The following is a 25450-nucleotide window of genomic DNA, read 5'->3' on the forward strand; positions in this document are numbered from 1 at the left end:
AGACTTCTTGGATATTTTTCCCCCTCCACCTAAACCATCTTTCCCACACATGACTGACTTCAGCTCCTCCTCTCCTTTGCGCTCAGGGCTTTAATCCTGCTCTCCTCATCCAGGGACACCCCTCACCAGAACACACAGAACTCCTACTGCAGTGCTTGGCTCGAGCTGCCAGAAAGCTGCAAGCAAGCAGGGTCAGGCCAGAACACATCCTGCAGCTCAGCTCAGGCTTCCTGCACAGCTGAGCACCTCTTCCCTTGCCTTCTCCCTCACACACCTGCACATTTTGGTGTTCAGTGTCCGAAACTGCTTTTATGTCCAGCCTGGGAAAGCAGGAAAAGCAGTTCTTCCACAATGGCTTCACACTCTCTGGGACACGCCCTTCCACACTGGGGAACCAAGGCAGACAGTCTTCTTTTCCAAACAAAAGCAAGAACAGTGGTTTAGAGCTGTACCTGTCTGCTGTGTCCTCTCAGGTGGGGCTGAGAACAGGCAGAGACCCTCAGCTACCTCAGCAGCAACAAGGAATTACTGAGGTCACTTCACAGCTCATCTGCAGAGGGGTTTAATCTTTTCACTTCATCCCTTGGCCAGCTCTGAAACAAGTGTCTGTGAGCTGAGCAGAGCTCTGGGTGGGAGGAATGAACTGGAGACAGCAGAGGAGAGCAGCACAACTCATTACATCCACACCCTCGTTATAACACATGTCTATCTGAAACAGGGTATTTTAGATGGTGTAAATGTAGCAACACAGGTCGTGCATTGCCCAGAAACACCATCGAGGGACCATTAAATACACGGCTTGGAATAAAGACACCGAAGAATTCATTTTAAAAATCTTTATGTGAATATAAAAGGATTTTTTTCCTCAAAGAAAAAAAATAAAACCAAAAGTTTAAAAATTAGTGCAATTTTTCCAGTTCTATGCAACACAGTGTTTACACTTGTTTTAAACAGAAGATGTAGACACCGATACACTGAAAAATCTTAACTCCAGCTTCAGGGGAAAAAGAAACTAGTAAGAAAATTATTGTACTAAACATTATCGACTCCTAAACAATTATTTCCATTTTCTATTTTCTAAACTATTTATGGCTACCTAAATAGAACATCAGTATTGCTTATATTACTTATTTCCAAGTAAGTGTACATCATAGAAAATAGAATACCCATATAATATATTTAACAAAAAAATCAGGTGAAAAATTATTTTCAGTGAATGTTTCTTAATCCACTATATAATAAGGTTGTTGCAAAAGAATCTTCTCAAAACTGCTGCCTGATCCATCTTGAGTAAAAGAACCCACTAGTCCATCTTTTGAGTTATTGCTATAAAACACTTCTCTTCCATAGTAATTAATCTTATATAAAAAATAATTAACAAATGATATGTCAATCAGAACATACATTTTGTTTCTTTGGATCGACATTACCCGTTTTACTGGAAACTGGCTAAATTCCTGACAGTGCTGTTCAACTTCAGCAGCATTCAGTGATTTCACCTCATATTCGAGCCTGCTCTGAACTGTGCTGATGGGAGGGCACAAATTCACCTTTCAGGAGACCCAAGGGGCCTCTCTGCTCCTCCTGCCTCAGCAGGTGCATCAAAGGACAGAGCAGGTGTTGGACACAGCTCAGTTGTAACACAGCAGCAGCTTTTTGTTGTGAGTGAAGCAAACATTAAAACGATCCCGATCGAACGGTCCTTCCTGCACAGGCAGGTGGGCTGAAGTGAATACAGCACCATGGCTTATAATCCAGTATTTATTTCCACACATCAGTTCCTCATTGACAGGACAGAACCCAGGTTTAACCAGTCGTAGAACAGCTGCTTTTAAACAGGTTCTCAGTCCCAAAGAAACCCCTGAGTGACATTCACAGACTTGGAATTGGAAAAGTCCCAAATAAGCAACATTTCATCCAATATCTGAAAATCAGATTCCTTTTGGTAACCCCAACTTGATTACTGGGGACAACTGTGCCCTGAAAAAGGCTGATCCCTGCCTGTAGTTCAGGACTTAAATTCTTCCATCACTAGTCAGAAGACAAACTTCCAACTAAATGATAGGAAGGTTCTTGGTTATTTTTGGTCCCAGGGTCTGCAGTTTTGAGAAGTGTAAGTCAAAGACATTTGCTCCAGGTTTGTCACTATTCAGCACCTGACAGACTACTGACACAGCTCCGCTACGGGGAGAAGTACAACAAATCAAGCCTACCAACTACATGAGTATTTGAAGGACATCCATGAAAGTTTCCATGCTGCAAAGAACGAGGGTTAAGAGACCCACTCGACACCATCAGAGACAGCTCCACATTTCACTAGAACACACCAAATACCAGACTTTAGGAATGGAAGCATCTTGCTAAGACTCAATCTCCTGCTCCACTGCTCACTGCCACCTCCCTCCCACCCACAGCACCAGCAGATTAAATATGTAACTAACTGTACCTTAAAAACACCAACTCCACTAACACCACTGCAGCAATAAAAGACCTCAAAACCCACGAGGTAGTCCAAAGAAGCATAGAGTCCTGACGAACACCACCACAGACAACTCCCCAACTGTCATGTGTCTGGCTCATGCCACACTTAGCATGAGACTGGCTTTTAAACAATGCCTCTTGAAGGAGGAGATCTGTTCAATGCCTATTCGTACATACAGCACTGTAAAACAACCACCACAACTAGGAAGCAACCCTAAGTATCAAAAATAAATGCATGCCTTTTCTCTGGCATTATGCGCAACGCCCAATTAAAAATTTAAGATGTTGGAGAAGGGAGAAATCAAAGGACAAGCTATAGAAGGGGAAGACAGAATGACACGCTATCCAAATGTCACAATTCAAAACTTTAAAATTCTGTAAAGCTGAACCCTGTTCTCAAATCAAAGATGGCCTTACTGGTGAGATAGGTGTGTTTTCATTCTCACAGGCAGCTGAATTTTATATTAGGTGGTGGTCTGGTATAGCACTCTCAAATACTTAATTTAGGTGTGTTCATTTCATTTTAAGGGCTGCTGCCATTTTATTTTATTTAATTATAGGTATAATGAACTTTTTCTAGACTATTTGCAAAGAACATACATTAACAGGTTCCCTAAAAAATACAACTCAAAACAAGAGTTAAGACATTTGGGAAATAAAGTCACAAGTTTTGTGAAAGACAGCAACTTCCTGCACTCAGATTTCAGGTATCAACCCTCATTTCATCTTCTATCAAACTCTTAAAGTTTATCCACTTTTCTCCCTGCCAACAAACAACCTCTGCTGCCAGTAACTGCCAAAGCCATCTCTCATTCCCCTGCCTAGCACAGTTAGTTCAGAATAACCAAGTGAAACTACATTTAAAAAAGAGGAAATGCCATTTCCATGCACAGGGTTGCATAAATAAGTTGAAATAAATGGGGCTCCTTCCCACCTAATCCCCTTTCTGCATATAAATGCAGTATACCAATATGTCAGAATTTAAAAATATAGCCCAAACTTTTGAGTTAGTGTAATAGGTTTTTTTCTTACCCAGGAAAAGACAAGCTTTTTTGGCTTAAGTGAATTCAACATCTTAAAGACAGGTTTTCCTCAGTGTATATATGCACCAACTTAAGCTTTGCTTATTTTTTTAAATAAACTGAGAAATTCTGCTTCTCACAAAGCAAATCCTGTCTTCTGTTACATAACACCTGGTACCACACCTTTATTTTCTTCTTCTATAAATGCAAGTACTTTCTTGCTTTTAAAATTTTACTTTCTATTCTAAAAAATAGAAAAAAATCTTTTTTTAAAGATGTTACCAATCTTTTAGATCCACTTTCAGAAAAGCCCAGCAAAAATGCCCGATATTGCCAGTTTCCCGAAATACACCTTTGCATAACATTTTCCCTTTATAAAAGTCAACTTTCTAGCCCAAACCCACTTAAATAAACTTTTAAATATAGAGTGCCAAATTCCATATTTACAATATAATCTGAAGGCAAATAGAAATCTTTTAAGTTGTGCTTGTACATGCTGCAGTTATTGAATCTACTTGGAAAACTACGTGCTACCTTCTGGCCGATCACCTTAATGCCTTCCTGACAGGTTCTGATGTCGTAATTTACAGCTGCCCACCATTCTAACCTCCTGTTTCATCAAGTAGGTAAAGTGGAAGGTATAAAACATTTAAGGACACTTTAGATGTGAGTTTTCCTCATGTCCTCGTGTTTAATCAGACGTTGCACCTGGTACTTTAACAGTGAGGTTCCTCCTGGTGTTGGTGACGTGACGCTGCTGCGCCAGGAAGGAGCGGCCGGGCCCGGCCCCGCAGCTGCCACTGCTGCCCATCAGCCTGGCTTCCATGCCCAGCTTCTGCAGAGTCAGGCTCTGCAAGAGTTAAACAACAACTTGAACAACAGCAAAAACAGAAGGAAAAAAAATCACCCAGCCTGCTCATGCTTACATAGTATGCACACAGAATTTTTTCCGCTGTATTCCGTAGGTTAACTAAGATTTAATTGGCACGTGCAGCAAAAGATGTTTCAGTAAGTGAATTTTTCACCCACCTTGTTGTACCATGCAGTTACAATCAGCTTTTCCTCATAGTCACGTAGCTTGGCTATTTTGTATTCATTCTGCAAGGAGACAAATCTCAGTCAAAACACGAATTTGATCTGCATAAACTTGCGGCAGTCCACCGAGTGAAATAAACACAGGCAGCAGAAATGCTTCAATACACAAAGTAACTACACAGCCTGGAAGTATAAACAAAGATACTTCCATAAAAAACTGAGAGATAAATATCAGCCTGCTTTAAGAAGAGGCTAAACTACGCAAGCTGTGGTTAGAAACACAAATAGAACTTGGAAATGAACTCTGAGGGTTTATGTGGGGAAATGCACAAGAAGTCTGCTGTGTAACAGAAAATCAATAAATAATTTAGTGATTTTTCACCTAAAAAGAATTTACCTCCAGTGACTGACTAAATGCTATTATATAACATACTTCCCTAGTACTCATCACATAAAAGAAATGTGAGGCCACAGCATTTATGCAGTCAGACCTATCAGCCCACGGAATCATGCTGAGCAGTCAACTATTCCATCAATATTGCTGTGAAAGTCAATGTATTTCCCCAATATTTTTTTTGATATTTGAACTACTATCAACAATCCTTTCAGAATTTCAGCCTAGCATATTTTACTGAATCACTAGGAAACAATATCTTGAATGTCTAATATCAGAAACAGAACATATTAGAAGTTATTATTAAATATATTTAAAATTTTTACCTCTAGTGCTTCAATTCTTTTGTCTTTTTCCAGTATCTGTTTTCTGAGCAACATAATTTCTGCTGATGCTGGGTTTAGCTTGGGGTCTAAGGTTTTTATCACCTGGACAAGGCAAAACAAGAGCATTACAAGTCAGTTTGATTCTCAACAGCTCTGCATCTCATCTGCTCCAAGGAGGAATGTGAGAACAGGCTGGGCACTGGTCAGGCTGTTACTCTGTGCAACTGAGAGCAAAGGGTACAAAGGAATCTTTACTGCACCTCATGCTCAGCCTAAACCCTATTTATTCTCTCAGACTTAACTGACTGAAGTTGAACAATCTGACTAAAAATGCAACTTGCAGCTACTGCTTTTAATTGGGAGGCGGGGACACACACGCACTCAATCTGTTTAACCATTTATGAGGGAGGAATGCATATGTTCAGAAACATGCCACTCACATTTCTTGCTTTTTCAAGGTACATTTTGTATCTTTCTTCCATTGCTTTCATATCCTCATCTTTTTTTCGTAAAGCTGCTTCCAGCTCTCCAATCTTCTGGGCTGTTTACAGAAATTATCAATAGACACACAAAATAAAAACACAGACATGGTATACTTTCAGGGCTTCTGTGTTCTCTTGATTTCACCATCTCTCAAATAGAGAATGATGTAGAAGCTAGAAGTTTAAGTTTAGAAGGTTTAAGTTCTTATTTTTGTTTCAGCTGTCCCATCTGACCCTGAAATCACTGAATTTTGCAGAGCACTGTTCACCAAAGCTCATCCCCCCCAGGATCCTCTCCCTGCTCACCACCACACACAAAACCCCTCCTCAGCCCCCACTTCAGATCTAAAGCTAAGCTGCAGCAGAAAGCCTCATCCAGACAAGTATTCTATAGTCCACGGGATATGGAAATCATTTCAGAAGAAACTAACATAGGTCTTACTAAAGAAAAAACAAAACAAAACAAAAAAAAAACCAAACCACAAAACAACTCACGGTTCTGACTGTCATCAGGCTGGAGCTCTGCAAGATCTGCCTCTTTCTTCTGTAACTCATCATGAACCTCATTCAACTTTTCCCTATGAATGAAAAGTTGGGCTAAGGATTAAGCTCACAAATAATTCCAGTTTTAACAGCTGGAAGCTTAAACTTCATGACAGAAGTATTTAAATAACTATTTTAAACTCTAGGAATTCTTCAGGGTTCAAATAGAAACATTAATATCATAAAAGTTGTGACTTCTGAATTTATCCTCCTTTAGTTAAAACCAGGAAAATTAACAATTAAGGCCTTCCAGCATCTTAGCAAGAAATACATCTGCTGAAAGGACTGGAAATATTTCAGAAGAGTGGAATGCACTTTGAGTGATGGTTTTAGCGGTCTGTTATAGAATCAGAATAGTTAAAATGCTGGTGGTGATGAAGAGGCAGTGAAGTGGCACTGGTACTACAAGATCATCATGGTCAGAGTAAACAAAACTACAACTCCAATATTTAACTCACTTCATGCATAATTCTCACATCAGTGGCTTAGAAAAACAAGACCCCCCTACCAAGATTTAAGCTCTATTTAGTATAAATAAGCTATTGTGGATGCATGTGCCTTACTTACATGTGTGCTGCCAATTTCTGCTTCAGGTTGCTGGACTGTGAAAGGAGAGAGTTAAAACTCAGTTGTATTTCTGTATTTCATGCCATGCAACATTCAAGTGCTCTCCCAAAGCAGCCAAGAATGCTCAGCACAACTAAATAAGCCAAAGCAGATAAATGCATTGAATGATAAAACCAGGGACTTTTAAAGAAAAGCAGAAGGGTTACAGTTCCATAGAAGGAATCACAAAAAACATGAGCTTTTCAATTGAACTGCAGTTGATATGGAGGTATTTGTCAGATAACACTGAAAAAGAAGATGCACATCTAACCAAAGCACTTGATGCTACACTGGAGGTCTTTAAACAAAACTGGCGAAATGTTTCACTCACTCCTTCAGTCTTGGATCCCTGCTCCTGTAAAGTCTTTTGCAGATCTTCAATTTGCTGCTGTAACCCTCCAATGCGCTCTTCATTGAGCCTGTTAGGAGGAAAACACATCTAAATATATTGCTCATCTAAATAGTTCACAGACAGAATTTTCTGTTCCATTCACTTTTCAGAGGGTCTACCTAGCATGACTTAAGACACAAATAAACGGATTTCAAATGCTTTTTAGTTTGACTGAACTCCTGCTGAAACAAACACATGGATCTTTACTGAACATTATATGTGAAATTCCTATAATCATTTTAAGTTTTCAGAAAATCTAACTAGCAAAAAATTTCCTATTCTAGTAAAATGTCTCAGCACTCACTGATAGAAAATTCATGGTCTAACAGTCTGAAGTTCTAGAAACGGAGTCCACATCCATTCTTGGTCTACCAAGAATCACTCAGAGTGAAGAGCGTCCTGTAAGCAACCCTTCCCTACCACTTTCCTTGCTTCATAATCCTTCATTTATAATTACACTGGTGAAAGAAAAAGTTCCTACACTACAGAAGCAAGGCACAGGTCACCCTGAAACTCCAGAGATGACTTTTTGTTCTATTTTAACATGCAGTTTCATCCATCACCTTTTCTCGGTTTCCAGCTCGTTCACGGTCCGGTGCTTCTGCTCCAGCTGCTCCTGGAGCTCTGCAATCCGTTCATTTTCTGATCCTTCCTGTTTCAGCAGGAGCATCTTATTTTCGTGCTGCAGCCGAATAAACATTTCTCTGAATCAAGAACAACAACAAAAATGTCACTGTTAATTTAGAAGGTGACTAAGAGGAGGAAGTAATAGTCCTGTTCACTCCCCCAACCTTCAAGTGAGCCAAGCAAGTTGTACTTAATGATGTAACTGGGGTAAGAAAGCAATTTCTTATTAAAAGGTAGCTTAAAATGTTTGAAAACTTTAAGAGATATGAGCAGAGTTTTAAATTATCACTCCCAACCTGAATTTATATACAGCAATCTAATACGGTTTTAAGGAAAGAAGTAATTTTTGTATGGTGAAATAATTATTACCACCTATAAAGGGGCAAAGCAAGGAGTGAGATAAAGAATCACATTGATGAAAATACTGAACTTTCAAAGAGGCATTGTCATGCCCCAGTTATGAACGTCCCAGACAACCTCAGCCTCTGGGTCTCACCTATATTCCACTGGCAGAATTTCAGCAGCAAGATTCTCATGGCTTTTAAAATGAGATTCACCTGAAATAACATAGGGGATTAAATTTAGCACACTTAAAGAAAGCTCTAATCCAAATAAGAGTCTCTGAAGATGAAGCAGTACCTGTTTGACTCAGGTGATCCTGCTGCATCTGTGCACACCGCAGCTCCTCGTTTGTCTCTCTTAATGCATCACACTGCACTATCAGTCTCTAACAAGACACATTTGAGGTGGAATTAGGTCAGGTTGCACCACTTTTCAGACCAAATAACATTAATCAGAAGCAATAATGACACATGCACATTTTAGGTTGGTCTTGATGATTTTGGAGATCTTTTCCAACCTGATCTGATGATTCTATATTATGCTTTATAAGTGAATGCACACAAACAGGGCACTAAACTTCATTTTTATGGTGGCACTACTTCCAGGAAGGTTCTCCTCAAGCAGAGGATCTGAGAGGATTTAGGTGCTCAAATAAACTCTTAAGGGGACTTACTTCTTTTTCTTTCATTAAAGCTTCATGTTTTTCTTCGAGTCGCTTCATTTCAAATGCCAGCTTATCAGCTCTTTTGGATTCTTCAGACAGTTTGTTATGAAGCTCCTGGACCTTTACATAAAAGCATGATTTAGCACAGGAATGTTGCAAGATACTACTTTAAAAAGCCACATTAAAGCAGTCCCTCCTGCCCAATTCAGCATAAGTAAAACAGTCGGTTCCTCAAGCTTAGGGAAGCAGAGATGGGATGGAAGCTTATGTGTTTTGGGGGTGTTATATTGATTTCTGGTTGGTTGGTTTTGGGGTTTTGTTTATTTTTTTTTAATTTAACTCTTTCCTAATTCCTACAAAAAAAATTAAAACTTCTAATTTTCATGAAGAATGGTTAGAATTATGAGAATTTAAGAATGTAGTGACAGGACAGGGGGAATGGGTTCAAATTGAAAGATAACAGGTTTAGATCAGGTATTAGGAAAAATTTCTTTACTATGAGGAGGGAAGCTGTGGGCATTCCCCCCCCCCGGAAGTGTTCAAACTCAGGCTGGATAGGGTTTGGAGCAATCCGGGATAGTGGAAGGTGTCCTTGCCCATGGCAGTGGAATGAGATCATCTCCAAGGTCCCCTTCCAAGCCAAACCATTCTGGGATTCCATACAAATGATCTCAGTCACACCTGAACAACCTCTCCCAGGCACACCAATTACCTCAGTCAGAGTAAAGAAGAAAAGCCTGCAGGACCATGGACTCTCACATGAGTTGAGAGGCCAGCTGCAGTTAACCTTGCAAGCTTAACAAACAGGGAAAATCCCACAAGGGAACGGCAGGGTACGAAGGAGTTCCCACACCCCAGAAATTCTAACAGGACAACGCGGGGTTGTTAAGGGGTTCCCAGCTACCTGGGGAAAAATGAACCTTTCAAACACAAGTGCAGCACCACCTGTCTTTTGTAGGTTTCCAGCTGGGCTCGTGCTGCGTTGGCTTTCCTGAGCTCATCCTCCAGACTGACTGTGTTGTGCATGTACATCATGTTGGTCTCCTGCAGGGACTTCACCTGCCTGCGGAAATCGTTCAGGTCCTGCAGCTTCTTCCGGTACACTTCCACCGTTGACTCCAGCTTGCTTGCCTTGTCTGCAGTAGCCCTTGAGGTATAAACAGCAGTCAGAAGGAAAGATTACAAAACTCAAACCCTGCTGACACACTGTTTTCAAAGAGAGATGCGACGTGCTTAGCAGCAGTTGCATTTCACCGCTTTATTTTGAATGCATAATCGACACAAACTTGCTTATAAAAACTGAAATCGGCCAGCCTTCAAGCGAGACTGACAGTCACATGCCAGAAATATGAGCAAGGATTAATGGGTCAAATATCCCTGAGGAATTCTGTGGCACCACAACATCCTGTGCTAGACAGTCACCTCAAAATACTGGTACCTGGTATGTTCTCACTGGGGGATTATGCAGAATTAAAACATAATTATGCAGAATTAGAACATTATGCAGCATTAGAACATAAATGCATTAGAGCATTTTCACTGCTCTGTGAAAATGATCATTGGCAGATACGACCGAGAACTGTCAGCTGATCATCAAAAAAAAATTCTACATGCTAAGAAAACACTGAGACAATAATCTTAAAATTAATTTTAATATTTGTGTTTATTATCTGCATTCATATCTCACCAGAAGCTGGTACAGGAAAATAATGGAAAAAATCTATAGCTAGGATTTGTTTCAGATGTTATTTAAGAACCACTAAGTTAAACACCTGAAACCACTTTTCTTTCCATGTTTTATTCATATTATTTTATGAATAGCAGATCTGCTTTTACAATACAATTTATTTTAGGTATTTCTTGGGTGGTCTGGTATTTAATACAGTTTACACAAGCTGGAATGTTACATTAAATTCTCAAGAAGGTCACTGTGTGTTTCATCTTCATTTTGTTAATGACCTCACTGACCTAAATCTGGCCTAGAATGCAGACACCGAAAGTTAGGTTAAAATTCTAACTATATATATGCTTTTCTACATGAGAACTTCCACTTTCTGTCCCACATGAAGAAACTTAGGTTCTGTAGTCATTCATTCTGCTTCACAGACAAATTCCATGTGTCGTTGTTGTCAAACAATGGAGCCTTTCCCTGAAAGCCTGCACTTCATCTCTGCTTTGCAAAGAGCACATTCAGGTAAGATCAGCAGAAGCAACACCTCAAAAAAATCCTGTTAAATACAAATCCTTGGATTTAGCCATTAAATCCTAATGTGTGTGTGTGGAGCTCTCCCTGCTACATACCTGAGAATGTCATTTTCATCTTTCAAGGCTCTCGATTCTTCTGCCAGAGAGGTCAGTTCATTGTTTCTATGCTGCAGCTCAATCAATTGCTTTTCTAGATCTTCACAATGGACACGATAATCATCTTTTGCAGCTTCAAGCCTACCAGATGAAAACCAGTACCTTTGTTAGGAAGTCATCATTATTACACAGTTTTATTTAGTACTAGAACTACTAAAAAGGAGTAAGACAAAAAGAAAACTACTGATTTAAGTAGCTGGGAAAATGTTACAATAAACATGGAACGTTTTGCTGTCTGCCTGTTAAATCACAATGCATTTACACACTGCAAATTTATCACATCAGGATCAAGGAATCACATGAAAAGTGATTTGGTTTCCCAAAGTGGATCACAAAGAGAGACTAATATGTGAAAGAAATCAGTTCACTAGAGACACATGGTGATGTTGGGGGGTTTAGGGTTTGATTTTTTGACACACAAATGAGCACTCATTTTCCTGCCTTCCATCACCTTTTTGGAAGTATTAGAGGGCTATGCCAACTACAAACTGATTCTTTTTGCCACAAGTAACAGATTCTTCTTATTTTTAAATATAAAGACTGCCTTTAAAATATGCTTATACACCACTAGACAGCTTTTAATGCAAAAGAAACTGAGATGGAAAAGCCCCGAAGAGCACCAGAAATTTCCAGAGTACATTAGACAAGTGAGAGATTCTGGGGGAAAATAATTTTGTACCTGAAGTTTTCTTCCTGCAATTGTTCCAACTGCAACTGTGCACTGAAATACTTTTTTGCAACCACAGTATTTGGATCATCAAGAGAGTCGTCTATTTGCTCTAGTCTGTCATTCATAATCTCATTTTCTGACATCAAGCTGTTTTTCTCATCCTGGAGGGCAGCCACCTAGCACAGATAAAACAGCGTGAACACTGTAAGACCTGTCCAAAGAACCCAAGCCAAGACACGAATACATCACCAAATTAGTTCATGAAAAATGCTGAGCGCTGAGAAGTTTTAGAATGTAGTTTACAGAGCACACTTGAGCATACAGATGCTTTAGTGTACGACAGTTACGAAGCACTTAAAAGTCCCCCTAAATAAAAAGACAAATTTCTATAAACTGAAACCACGGTAAAAAGGCAGACAAAGTGACATGGAGAGAAACCGCTACTTCCGTTAAAAACGCCGTGGACGCCGCACAAAAAAACTCCAAAGAGCGCTGCTGCAAGAAGCGCCCGCCGGGCCTGTACCTGACGAGCAGAAGCAGCACGGCACGGGCAGCGCCCGCGCGGGGAGGCGCAGCGGGAAGCGGGGGCGGCCCAAGCGCACACAGCACCGACAGCCGGGAGCATGCAACCCTGGCAGCACGCACACGGCTACCCGGAGTCACAGCTAAGCACAGGGGCTACAACACTGCACTGACAGGAGCCAGCTGCGCAGCCAGGAGCATTAGGAGGACAGAACCTTTGAAGTTTTGTCTAGGGAAAGCTGCCGTGTTAATTCTGACGTCCTGTCGAAGGTAAGAGCACGCAGCGTGTGTTAGTCGACTGCCTTTAAACGGGGACGATGTACTTTTGGGGTTATGTTTTCCTGAATTATGAAGTAAACCTACCTTTCTTATACGCTTGGAAAATATCAAGGAAGACTGAGACCTTACAAGTGAATTTATTAAGAATTAGTTTAAATGAGAAGCGTCAAGTCAATATTACGGCTTCAAATAAATAAAACATATCATGATGACATTATTAAACAGATATAATTTACAGTATGCGGTATTAAGAAACAATTAGTTTGTGATCATAATTTAAAAATCTATCGGTCAAGCAGATGTAAAAGTCAGACAGTAATTAATCTGCCACTTCATTAAGTGCTGGCTTTCGAGGTTCACTCCTTTTTGTGTACCAAATATCATTTATTATTTACATGCACACCTGAGCCTTGCTCAGCGTCCTGGTCAAGGGTCAGCCACTCCTTAAGCAAGCACAACATCTGGACTTTTAGAATAGTCCTGAAACATCACTCATCTCAGGCTTAAAAACACATTAAAAAATCAAACTATGACATAACTCAGAGCAAGTTTTACATCTTTTCTCAGTTGCTTTCTGGTAGCTTTCTCTTCTTTTTTTAACATTTCAACGTAGCAGAAGCGGTATCACAATCAACAGAAATTATGAAGAGAGGTTTTACAGTCACATCACAGTATTGCAGAGCTGTGGTGTCATTAACTCCTCTGTTTATGTTCAGCACTACCTTTCACCTGCCCCATGCCATGTCATGAGCAACTGGCTCTGCATCACCTGTGATTAATTAATAGAGAAATCTGGAAGAAAAGCCAGGGAAAACAGGAGAACACCTGGGATTTTTCCTGCAGATTCTTCTCACAAGCATTTTTAGATCTCTGCTTTCACTAGGAAGCCTTACTACTGCCTCAAGAAAAAAAAGGAAATTAAATATCAGTTCAATAATAGCAGTAGTTTCCTGGGCATGGCAAGTAGCTCTGAGCTGCTTTAGACACAAGTATTCTGCTTTTTTAGTTGTCATTGTCAGTAAGAAATGTACAACTGGCCTCTGCTTCTGTGGGTGTTCATTTCCAGAGGCTCACACAGCCAGTACAACCCTCTGGCTCCTACAAGAAGATGCCAACCAAAAATTCTCTTTGTGCAGAGCCAAATCTGACATGAATTGCCTTCCCAGATAAAACTGTTTCTATTCTCAGATTATAGTGCCATAAGAGAAGGGTTGTGATTTTTTTTCTTTAAAGTGTTGATTGAAATGCAAATTTCTCTTTATTGTCATGAAGTCCTCTCTCCTTTCTCTCAAGAGTGACTTGATTAACTGCTACATCCATTAAAAACAAAAATAGGCCTATTATCAGTGTTGTTTGAAAATGCCAGCAAGGATCTATTAGTTTTCATTATTTTTATCCTGAGATCTCCTCCAATGTTGCAACTGTGTGTGAGAAAAAGTTAGCAAGTTTTAGATAAATTACGAATTTTTGTCATTCATCAACTCCTATTGAAACAGCGTAATTTTCCTGTGATTAAATCTAATTACTGTTTATGACATGAACTGGATTTTTTGGACACAGTACAAAAGACTAGAGGACTAAGAATGAAAAGGGCAATTTTTAAAACCACGATAACATTGTTTTAACACTACCTGCTACTAAGGGTAAACATTAAGCTAAGACAAAGAACCTTTGAGATAAGCTGGCACAGGACTTCAGCTTATACTTCCATCAGAAAACTCTTTCCAGTAATTGCATTTTGGAGCACAAAATAACTGCTTTCCTCCCAAAAGCAGTTACAAATTCTCACAAAAATTTAAACAATGCAAAATGCACTTTGCCCTTCAAAATTTCTGCATCTTAAAAGCACCATCACTACATATTAAAGAAATAAACTACTGTTTCTTACCTGCAAATCCAGCTCTTGACATCTTTGTGCCAACTCCTCTTTTTCTGCTAGTGCTTCCTGAAGGTCTTCCAAGGCTTTTTTAAGCTTTTAAAAAATAAGGCAATCAATCATTATGGTCCATTATCAAAAATACTCATTACAGCTTCTAAAATGCCTCTATTGCTTCCATCCATTGTTTAAGTTGGATGTTGGGTGCACACATTGACACCCAAACCTATAAATACTGTGCTCATTTCACTTGCCTGCTAAATGATTATCACACTTAGAAAGCAAACTATTGAAACACAACGACTTAGGCTGAAGGCGTAACAGAACACAGGAACGTGCTGTCACCATTTCCAAATCCCTTTAAAGCCAAGTTCATTTTACGTGCAACACCTTGTAGAGTTCAGCTTATCAGGAATTTTCACAACCCCTTAAAAGCAACCTGAAGGACTCAGGCTGACAAGGCTGAGCCTTGATGCATCCCTACCCCTCCCTGCAATGTAGGTTTGCACTGACCAGTTTCACCCCATGCAGGAAGATGACACAGCACTCACTCTGGGGTTTTTAAAGAAGCTGTAGAACAACACTCAAGTTTTCAGTTATTTAGCACTGCAAACCAGCATTACTTCATTTAAGGGATGGCCAGATCCCAACTTACTGTTCAGGCTTGATCTACAACAGCAACACAGATCAGGCAGTTACCTGCTGTTCCAGTTCACTGGATGCATCACATGGGGAAGGACTCGCTACTTCCTTGCTCATGAGCTACAAAAAGAGGCCACAGGAAAAAAAGTTAAATTAGAGGTTATGGATCTGTAAATTCACTGTCCACTGAGTACCAACTGTATTTTCCATTGTGTTATTGCATCCCTTCAACACACCAAAACACATTAATAATGCTTCTCCTCATCTCAGGGCTGGTAAAAGATTTTAACAGATCTACAGTAAGATGATTTTGTACCTCTCTCCTCTCAAAATGAATCAAGTTTGCAGTAACACTGTATTGGATAAATGTGTGATGTGTTAAAGGTATTGCCACCCCCTAGTCAGTCAAACTGGAATGAAGAAGAGACAGGATTTCACTCCACTAATTTAACAGTTATCACACTTCTTTGTGTCCCAATAATTGCCACTGAACAAACAATGAGAACATTTCTTCTCCGATACAAAGATGTACAGTGTGTGTTTACCAACAATTAAAGGGCTTTACTCCTCACTCAGAAATTACTGAATTATTTCTACACCACCTTCTAGAAAGTTTAATTAGTCAGAAGGCAACAAACACAAGCTTTATGGATTCATTTCTACGAACAGGACACACACAGCTTTAAAGACTATACAGTCAATTTAAATCTAAGTTATAAAGCTTGTTACCAACTCCACTGTTACCTTGGTGAGGGTGCAATCACACACCACCTTCTCTTCACAGTATTTAGTTTTTGCCTCTCTCCACACTCTCCTTCACAGTCCTGAAGCTCTCAAAAGCCAGCGACTGCAGAGCTAAGCTGTGAGCTGGATCACTAAGATGATCCAAGCAAGAACAAATTAAGACAGGAGGAGGAGCACACCATGACAAAAATAGAAGAGATGCAGCTGCAAGCTTGTAAGTCAGAGGCTGGAATGGTCTGTCAGAACAATGCAACCTCACAAACACAATCAGCTTAACTCTGGGACCAAGACTACAGCACTAGGACAAAATTTCAGAATCTAACTCCAATATAATCAATGGCTGGCAACCGTGTACATTTCTTGTGTGGAACAAAAAAATCTTGAATGTTGTTGCATGTTTGGGCACCACAAGTCTAGAACAAAAACCCTTTGGCTGGGGTTTAAGGTCTCTTAGTCCCAAACCTCCCAAATAACTAAGGAAAGTACTTATACTCCACCCTGAACTTTGCTTGGATGAAAGAATTCACAAAGGTTAACAAAAAGGTATTTGGACTTCTCAACTGCCAGCATCAGGCTATGAACTGTTACCTACCTCTTGAATGGCTGTCATGACAACGTGCTGAACAGACTCCTCAAGGGTCATGATATTCTGTATGTGCTCTGTGAAAAAGGATTTGTAGTGACTCATGACAGTGTTCATCTCAATGGCTGGAGTAATATGACAAATTGCTGAAAGATCCGCAAGAAACTATTATCCATGAAGCTCCCCCAAAACAAGCAGTGGTCTCTATACAGAGGAGCACCATTATTATTATTATCCAGTAATGGCAGATAAGCACAAAAGATTATAAACTTTAACTGGCCAAATTACTGCCTAACTGCCTAAGGAGAGATACCATCAGAGCATGGAGGATTAGTTCTGGTAACAGGAGAGAAAACAACCAACTCAGTCTTGAGCCTCTGCAGACAGAGAAGCAGTTTCTAGTTTAAGGACTTAATTTAATTTTGCTATATTTGCATTTGAATACTAAGTTCTAGGTCTTGGTACATATTTTAACAATATGAATAAACCATACACGCTTCAGAAACCTACTTTTAAACTTATTTCTAAACCTACTCTGAACAAAGTTTTGAGTTTTATTCACAGACATTTCCGAAGCAATTTCTGCCTCTAAGTGAACTCCAGTTTCAGAACAGGCATTCAGCAAATTAACAATGTTGATGAACAAGAAAGAGAAGTTTCTACATCTTTTCCACCTTAACTATAACCTGAGGCAGTCTGCTGCTTGCTGAGCAGGTTAAGGTAGTGCCTACCTTGTTTCCTCTCACAGTTGACTGCACAACCTAAAATAAGCTGCAGGAGCCTGCCCAGTTCAGTGGGATCTGAGTTCTCAGATATCTGGGTCAAGTCTGGAATAAGCTCTTCTGCAATCTGCTGACCCAGGAACTGAAAAAAAAAATAAATTAAAATGATGAGAAAAAGTAGACTCCCACTTTTGTACAATGTGAAAATCTGGTATCATGTAGGAAATCTGGGCTCGGTGAGCCAGCCAGAGAAAATGCCCTAGAAATTTTTTACCAGGTTTAGTTAACTGAGCACTTCTACAAGGAAAAGTGGCAATAGTAAAAGTTATTGGGACAGCTCTCAAAGATGAGAGAATTAATTTATTTTACCAACATAATAAAAGAAGGAATTAACACTTCCAGATGGAGTTGCTTCCAAATCCTTCAAAAAGCTCCTCATAAGCTTGAAGGAGTTCTGCTTCTGGGCCTGCCAGAGATCCTCAGACCTGGCAGCACGTCAGGGCCTGGCTCCTGGTGTCACAGCTCAGCCCAGGCAAGATCAGAAAGCCACAACAAGATGTGGCAAGTTTTTCTAGACCATACCCATTACATAACTGTAATTACATCAGTACAAAATTCAGCAATTTTTGTTTTTTAACTCAAAATACAGCAGCTTTTTATGGCGGCTGTACTTATTCCTGCATGAGACAGAAAAAACTAATTTCTGTGTCCAGGAAGATTCCCACCCTGGCTCCCAGATTCCAACTGAATATCATAAAACCTACACTGGGATTGCTGAGTCTGTTCTGTTGTGTACAAAAGGATTAAAACTTCTCTAGACAAGAGCAAACACGAACACACACACAAAAGTCAACACGATTCTGCAGCTCAGTCCTTTCAACATTCACCTGGGCAGAGACACGGTTCCCAGTTCATACTCCAAGAGCCTTATCTAAAACACACCTGGCTAAAATTAATTTTATACTCACTCAGACCTCCCACTTAGCAGATAATTATCATACACCTTCTGCCTAAAAGATCCTCAAAACAAATTACAGCTTTTTTTTCTACTTGGCAAAGTCAAGGGGAGCCGTAATCATCGTGTTTAATGGTGAGAACAACAACAATAAATTGTTTTTTCCATACCTCGTGATAGTAGTCCATAATTCCTTGCAGTATCTTCTTCAAATTACTGGACTTGTTGTACATGAAAGACAAAGTTACAATTTAATTAAAATTTTTACTTTTTATTAAATCGAATAATAATTTCTAATAAAATGGTTACAAGGCAGCTCTATGAGAGGACACAGGAAGAGAAATATCACAACAGAAAATCCCCATCCAACAATTCTGGAAGGCACTTAAAATATCAACAGACAGTTCAAGCTCATTTAAAATATCCTTGAAAAGCTTGAGCTTAATTCTGTAGGTTTTGGACTGCCAGATCTCAGGACAGCCACAACATCCAACCCCACAAACTTCACTATCTTCAGTTTTAAATACCTTTATTCTCCAGTTGTCACCAACATCTTCCTTGATGCGACTGAGCCAAGATGCATCAAACCAGGCAACATCTCTGAAACAAAATTAAGTGGTTAATCAATGAGCACAGACTTATTAAATAAATAAGACAGCAAATTCCCAGCACTAAAACATCCGATGCTGAACTCCAGTGTCTAATGAGGCTTGAACTCTGGAGACTGCAAGGTAATGTTATGTCACAGGAAATTTCTGTCCTGCTGGCTGCATTAAGGCACATTCCAGGGCTGGGAGAATTTCTCTGTGTGCCTGAGCCAGCTATGGATGCAGCACAAGGGATGTGGAGGCCTTTGTCATGCTGAATTTTTATAACTGATAAAGTAATCCTAATGAGGTAAAGAAATATCTTTTTTTGACTAGTGCCGACGTTATGTTTGGTACCCATTCCTCCGTAACGTTTACTCCAATTTGCCAAAGGCTTGTGTTAAGAAAACACTGTAAACTACTGGCATTTTCTGTATTTTGTATTATCTCTGGTTCCCCTGGGCAGAAGAGGATTCAGTTTGCCAGCATAAACAAGGATGAATTGCTGAGGGAGGTGTTTACACACACTCAGCTGCCAAGCAGTACAATCGGAGCACATTTAACAATATTTAACTTTGACAGTGCACTGTTTATTCACTGGTCTCAAAGCACCTCATAAAGGACAATCATTATCCCCACTTGCACACAAACCAACTTGGTGTTAAGGAGTTTGCCCAAAGTATGTGGCTGCCTAATAACCAACATACATAGGAAGCAACCTTCAGCAAACCCTAAATCTATTTTTGCCATGTCCAGGAAAAGGGTGAGCTCTGTCTTTAAAAAGTACAATTAAAATCTTTACAAACAGACAGGAGGGTTTCTGAGGTCATTTTTTTTGGGGGGTGAATTGTGATGGTGTTAAAGTAATTTCTTAGTAATTAAAAAATGATACTTTGAACCTGAGGTAGATGCAGACTTCAATTACTGGGACCAACAATAACAATAAATTTGCAGCAATGACTTGCAGCATGACACACTTTCAAAAAAAGACTTGCATTACAACCCTCCATGCAAATTTCAAACCTAGTGTATCACTCAGACTACCAATCTTCATCACAGCAATAGAACAGCAAATCAAAATTAAAATAGTTCCTAACTATTAACTGAAATCGAAGTTTTACAGTTCTTGTCTCACACGCAAATAGTAAGCTGTCATTTAAAACCTAGAACTTAAATATAAATTAATTGAGCAACCTCAGGAAGAGCACAAAGCCATGCTTTTGGAATCTTCAGTTTCTCATTCTAAAGAGAAACATATTGCCTGAAGCATGGAAATAGTGCTGATGGGAAAAGTGGAAAAGACAATGTCATCCTTGCCCAATTATCCCCCAGTATGAATTTAATACTGCAGTATTTGTATATCTTCTGATCACCTTTTCCACCATGTCATTAATCAACTATTAAATCATCTCCAAAACAGCAGTATGAAGGTATAACCTATCTTCTGTTATAAACTGTCCACTCTGAGTTTCTGCCTGCTTTAAAAGCAGCTACATCTGTCAAACACAAAAACCTCAGGCAACTGAATCCCTCTCCTTCCAGGTGAAGAATCAACTTACATTTGGTGAAGCACCTGAGCCATGGCAACCCCGTTAGTCAGGTCCTGGACATCTCTGCAGGGTGCAGCTGTATTGAATGTCTGTAGCTAAAACAGGGAAAAACACTGGGGTTCAGTTCAGTAGACAATAAATTAGCTGCCATCTTCCTTCTCCCCTTCCAGGCACAAGCATTTAGCAAGATCTCTTTCTACTTCAAATCCTCTTTGAACCACACAGACTTCAAGCCAACCCAATTATCTCAACACTTGTGACTGTTATGACTGGTAGCTTAAAAAGTTGGAATGAACACCCACGCTCTGTTTTTTCCTGCCAGGCCTTCTATTGTAAAGCAGATTATGGAAAGAAAACTTGGGACACTAAAGTCATCTTTATCCAGCCTTTGAATTATGTTGCAGTGCTTAGTTCTGGACATAACCACCTAAACAAAAAATAGCATCAGAATAAGGTGTGGAAGTTGATGGGGAAAAAGAAATTCCAGTCTTTAACTATAAGAGCTTAGTAAGAGAAATAGGATGGGATTATTTCAATGTCAAAATGTTTCTCTGTTTTAAATATTGAGGGATTTTTTTCAAACTATCCCCAAGCTTATAGCTAACAATTTGACAGAATTAGCTGTATATGTAGAATTGCAATATTTTATTCCTCCAAAGACAATCAGCTCAGGACTATTGTAGATGAGAGAGCTATTTCCATACACATCAGTTCATCAGAGTTACTTAGGAAAATAAGAGTTTTCTTTACCACAATAAACAAAACAGAAAGTTCAGTATTAGTACTACTAGAAGATAGAATAGAATGGGAGCAAGTACAAATCCTTATAAACCCCATGCACTGAAGAAATTGACTTCTTAAACCCACTGCATTTACAATGTCCTAAATTACCTGTCCCTCTGCAAGAGGGCTTTCCCAAACACAGTGCTTCTTCAGAACTCCTGGTAAATGACCTTGTGTTTGGGAAATGGAGCTACTTGGACCAGACTGATGGAAAAGCAGTTTCCAGCTGTGAGAATCTGAGGCAGTTTTTGTCCAATCTGTGTTCATGAAGAGCAACCATAATTCTGAATACCCATTTGCTTCCTTCAAAAAGAGTCCAATCAAGCCAAGAGAAAAATACACAGAGCGAGGGGTTTTTAATTTTTTTTTTTAATTTATTTTAAAAAGTGGGTTTAAATCCTGTCTTACAGGAAGTGAGAAGTCAGTAATCCCTTGTAGGTTACATAAAAGATTAAGTGGAACACCACAGCCCAAGGCTGCTATGCCTGACAGCACTGGCCTCCACTACTCCAGCAGCCTCAGCACAAGCACGGGCATGCAAGTTGACATTCCAGGCTGAGCTTCCCAAATCCAGAGTTTTATGGCAAAATACTGTGATGCTGCCATCTGGATATACCCCTCATAAAGCAAGGAAATTGCTGTGCACAGGTGCAACCCTTTCACCTGAGCCTGTTAGAGCAGATAAACAAAGCCTTAGAAAACCCTGACATGTAACACTTTATGCATGATCTCCCAGAATAGAAACAGCTAATTAAAATTAAGTAAAAAGCAGGACTGACAGTCTAGGTGTCTCTATGTATTTAAGAGTCGCATGAGGACCTAGAAATAATGAGAGTAGAAGTATTAATTATAGGTCCTCCACACCTCCCACACGCCAGCCCAATCATTTCAACAAAACGGATTTTTACTGCTCTTGCAAAACCAATAAAAGTGGCAAGTGTGGGGAGGAGGTTGGAAAAAGAAGCCACAGACTTCAGGACTGTAGCAGTGCTCTTTTTTCCCTCATTTTTTTCAGTTTTACTAAATAAAGCTCCAAGGATATCCTGCTAGCAGAAATGAACCCACCCACACGGGGAAGGTGTGTCCTCAGTTTCACCTGACAATGAGGAGTTGAGTTTCTCTATTTCATACCCAGCTTATACACACAATGGACAGAGGTTTTATAGAGTAATCAAAGAGATTTTAAAATAAAAATAAACATTCCCATGCTGAAACCAAGTATATTAATAGAAAGGAAAAACAATTTAGAAAACTGTTTCTGTTGCAGCTTGTGAGTTCCACCTTAGCAGGTATTACTTACGTCAATTTTTCATGGATACTCATAAACATTATCCCTATAATTCAGTTTAGGTGATTTATGTTTTTTCTGTAATATCCTCAAAACTTTAAATTCAATGACACCTGGGCTGCAGAAACAATGGGTAACATTTTTATTTGAATCTTCTCTTTCTTCTCTGGACGCAGCATCTTTTCTAATATTGCATTTGGAAAAATAAAAATGGGAAAATGCCACATCTGGCAGCAGAATACAGAGGATCATAAGCATCTGCTTGCTAAATTAATGAGTAAACACACTGAGAAACTATTAGAAGCAGAGAGTGACAGAACCCTTTTCTCTCCAAACGCAGAGCACTTCATCCCCCTCTCCCCACATCACTTTCTCCCCTATTATTCACACTGAAGTTCAAATTGTGAAAGGACGTTTCAAACACATCCAAGTGCTAACAATCAGTCTCTAGGTTGCAAACTAGGCCTGAGAAATAGGGTGCTAAATTTAAAAACGTGCATCTGCTGAGTGCTGTGTAGAAAACCTGAACACAGGGTTGGGTATTCATTTACACCAAAACAATTGCTCAGTTTAGGGCCAGTTAAGGTTCCATTAAGATTCTTTATATAATTACAGCCACTGCACTAAAATGATATCATAAATGACAATTCGATTAAAAATATTTAAAGCAGGAATTGTAAAAAAAAAAAAACCCAACAACTGAGTTCAGCACTGCTGACAGGATTTTTGTGAAAGAGTTCAGGAATACCGTGATTTGTTTTGCCATTGAATCATGATGGGGCTGTTCTTACTTGATTATTGAGGAGTAAATACAAAATTAAAGAGCCTAAAAAAGAGAAAGATTAAAGAACAAAAGACATCTAAGTAGACAGAGGTGAGTATAAGACCACCAAAATTCTAGAAACCAACAAAACCTTGGGAGAATACAAAGTCACTAAAAGGAAAATGGAAGGAAGAAAGGAAGAAAATTTTTATCAGTGATTTATTACAGACTTTAACTCACCAACACTTCTGTACTGCCATGCAGAAATTAAGAACACCTACCCTGGCTGCTGTTCCTATTATTTTAACCAGTTTAATTCCTGGATTTCTACAATGCCTCTAAACACTGCCTTCTCTCCATGATTTACACTTCACAGAGTCAAAACACCTGGTACTTCTAGAGAAACCCTTCACACAGGTAATTGTGACCTTCCCTGTCAAGATTTCACGCAGAAGTTCTATTTACTACAGCTCCCTATCAACAAAATTACTGCACCTGCAAGACCAGAACTCCAGACAAGGTCACAGAAGAAGCTTGGAGAGAAAGATAAAGAGGAAGCAAGAGTGATTGATGAATTTAATAAACATGTTTGTACTCGATGACCTTAAAAGGCTTTTCCAATCTACATAATTCTGCAGTTCCAAACAGGTGCCTCTGGCACAGGTAACATCACCCACCCGGGTGTGGCGTGCCTCACTAATAAACGCTTTAACCAGCCTGTATGAAACGCTCTGAGGTTTCTGCGCCCGTCAATTCAAATTAATTGCATTTATTTATTAATATTGTTGATTGCCGAGTAGTTTCCGCACTGAAGCCACCGCTGGAGAGCCGCACTTGGGCCCACGGGATATTCCAGCCACCACATCCACACCTCGAGGCTGCCGCGGGAACCTTTCGCTGGCTGCGAGCAGCGTGTCCCAGGCAGCCCCCGCTGCCGCGGCCGTGCCCGACCCACCCGCAGCTCCCGCTCCTGCGGGCGGGGACGGAGGGAGGGGTGGACCGAGGGACGGATGGAGGGAAAAGCCCCCCGCCTCTGGCGCCTCCTCGCTGCCCTCGAGGGTCCCCAGAGGCGGCAGAACCCCCGCGCCACTCACCCAGAGGATGAGGCTGTCGCAGAGCAGCGGGTCCGCCGGCTTCGCCTCCATGGCGGCGGCAGCAGCCGCGTCCCCCCCGCCCTCAGGCCGCCCCCGCTCCGGCGGCTCCGGCCCCGGCTCCGCTCCGCCCGCGCGTCCCCCGGGGGCGGGGCCGCCGCCAGCGCCGACCACTCAGCGCCCGCCGCTGCCCTCAGGGGCCGGGAGTGGCAGCGCTCCTGACCAATCACAGCGGAGGAGGGCTGCTCTCGCGCTAATCACGGCGAGGAGCCGTTTGGAGGCGGGGGCTGCGCTCAAGGCCGCGCCGCTTCCGTGAGGGGGCGAGTCGGGATCGTGTTACTCTCCCCGGGCTGTGTCACCGTCCCCGGGCTGACGCGTGGGTGAAACGCGATTGTGTCACCCGCTCGGAGTGAACTCCTGGGCCGAGAGCGGCCCCCGCATGGCCCAGGAGGCTCCGCTCCGTCCCAACATGGCGGGGGCAGCCTCTTCATAGCGCGCCCCGGCTGTCAGCGCGGGCACGGACGGGCCGTGGAGGTCACGGGTGAAGAGCTGCTGCCGTGGTGCAGAATTACCTGTGCTTAAGGTGTAAGTAGGTCAGTGTATCTGTATCCGCCACAAGCATTGCTCTCAGAGCAGGATACAGGCTTGCTTAAAAAATAGTTAAAGAAAAAAAAAAGTTAAATGAGGCGAAAATACCGATTTAATTATCTAAGGAGGCGAGGGATTGAAAGCGCTTAAGCACGGGGGGTAAGGAGCGACTGCTTTGACTCTTCTAGAGGTGGGAAAATGTGCCCCTTTCCAAAAGGATGGATTGAGAAGGGTTACGACAGTTTTACCTATTCTTAATTCATATTGTCATTTCTTTTTTTCAGGCTCAGAGTTATCACTGCCCAAAGCCCGGCAGACTCCTGCCAGCGAGGTGTGAGCTCTTCCTGCAGAGCAGCTCCTTCCTGCCCCTGGCAGAGCCCGGGGCTCGCAGCCAAGGCTCTGCATCCGGCACTCACAGCACATCAAACCCCACCACACGCGTTCTTTTCATCTTGCTTGGTTCACTACACAATAGCTAAAACACACGAGTACTTTTTTTTGTTTGATCTTTTTCTGTTCCAGAAAATACTGTA

General features: G+C 40.8%; 1 protein-coding gene across 1 annotated transcript; it reads right to left on the reverse strand.

The window, feature by feature from the left end:
- Nucleotides 1-841: 841 nt before the first annotated feature.
- On the reverse strand, nucleotides 842-24422 carry HOOK1 (hook microtubule tethering protein 1). Its single transcript, XM_040073092.2, has 22 exons — nucleotides 24333-24422; nucleotides 20414-20499; nucleotides 18795-18867; nucleotides 18438-18488; nucleotides 17322-17454; nucleotides 16600-16667; nucleotides 15321-15383; nucleotides 14634-14717; nucleotides 11954-12120; nucleotides 11215-11355; nucleotides 9859-10060; nucleotides 8923-9033; nucleotides 8547-8634; nucleotides 8404-8464; nucleotides 7844-7984; nucleotides 7221-7308; nucleotides 6851-6885; nucleotides 6236-6318; nucleotides 5699-5799; nucleotides 5259-5360; nucleotides 4533-4601; nucleotides 842-4353 (listed from the first exon to the last, which is right to left on the reverse strand). The coding sequence occupies exons 1-22, from the start codon at nucleotides 24381-24383 to the stop codon at nucleotides 4195-4197; spliced, it is 2157 nt and encodes a 718-aa protein (XP_039929026.1). The 5' UTR covers nucleotides 24384-24422; the 3' UTR covers nucleotides 842-4194.
- Between the last annotated feature and the right edge of the window lie 1028 nt (nucleotides 24423-25450).

The sequence above is a fragment of the Hirundo rustica genome, chromosome 9 (genome assembly GCF_015227805.2).
Source record: "Hirundo rustica isolate bHirRus1 chromosome 9, bHirRus1.pri.v3, whole genome shotgun sequence".
Lineage (NCBI taxonomy): Eukaryota > Metazoa > Chordata > Aves > Passeriformes > Hirundinidae > Hirundo > Hirundo rustica.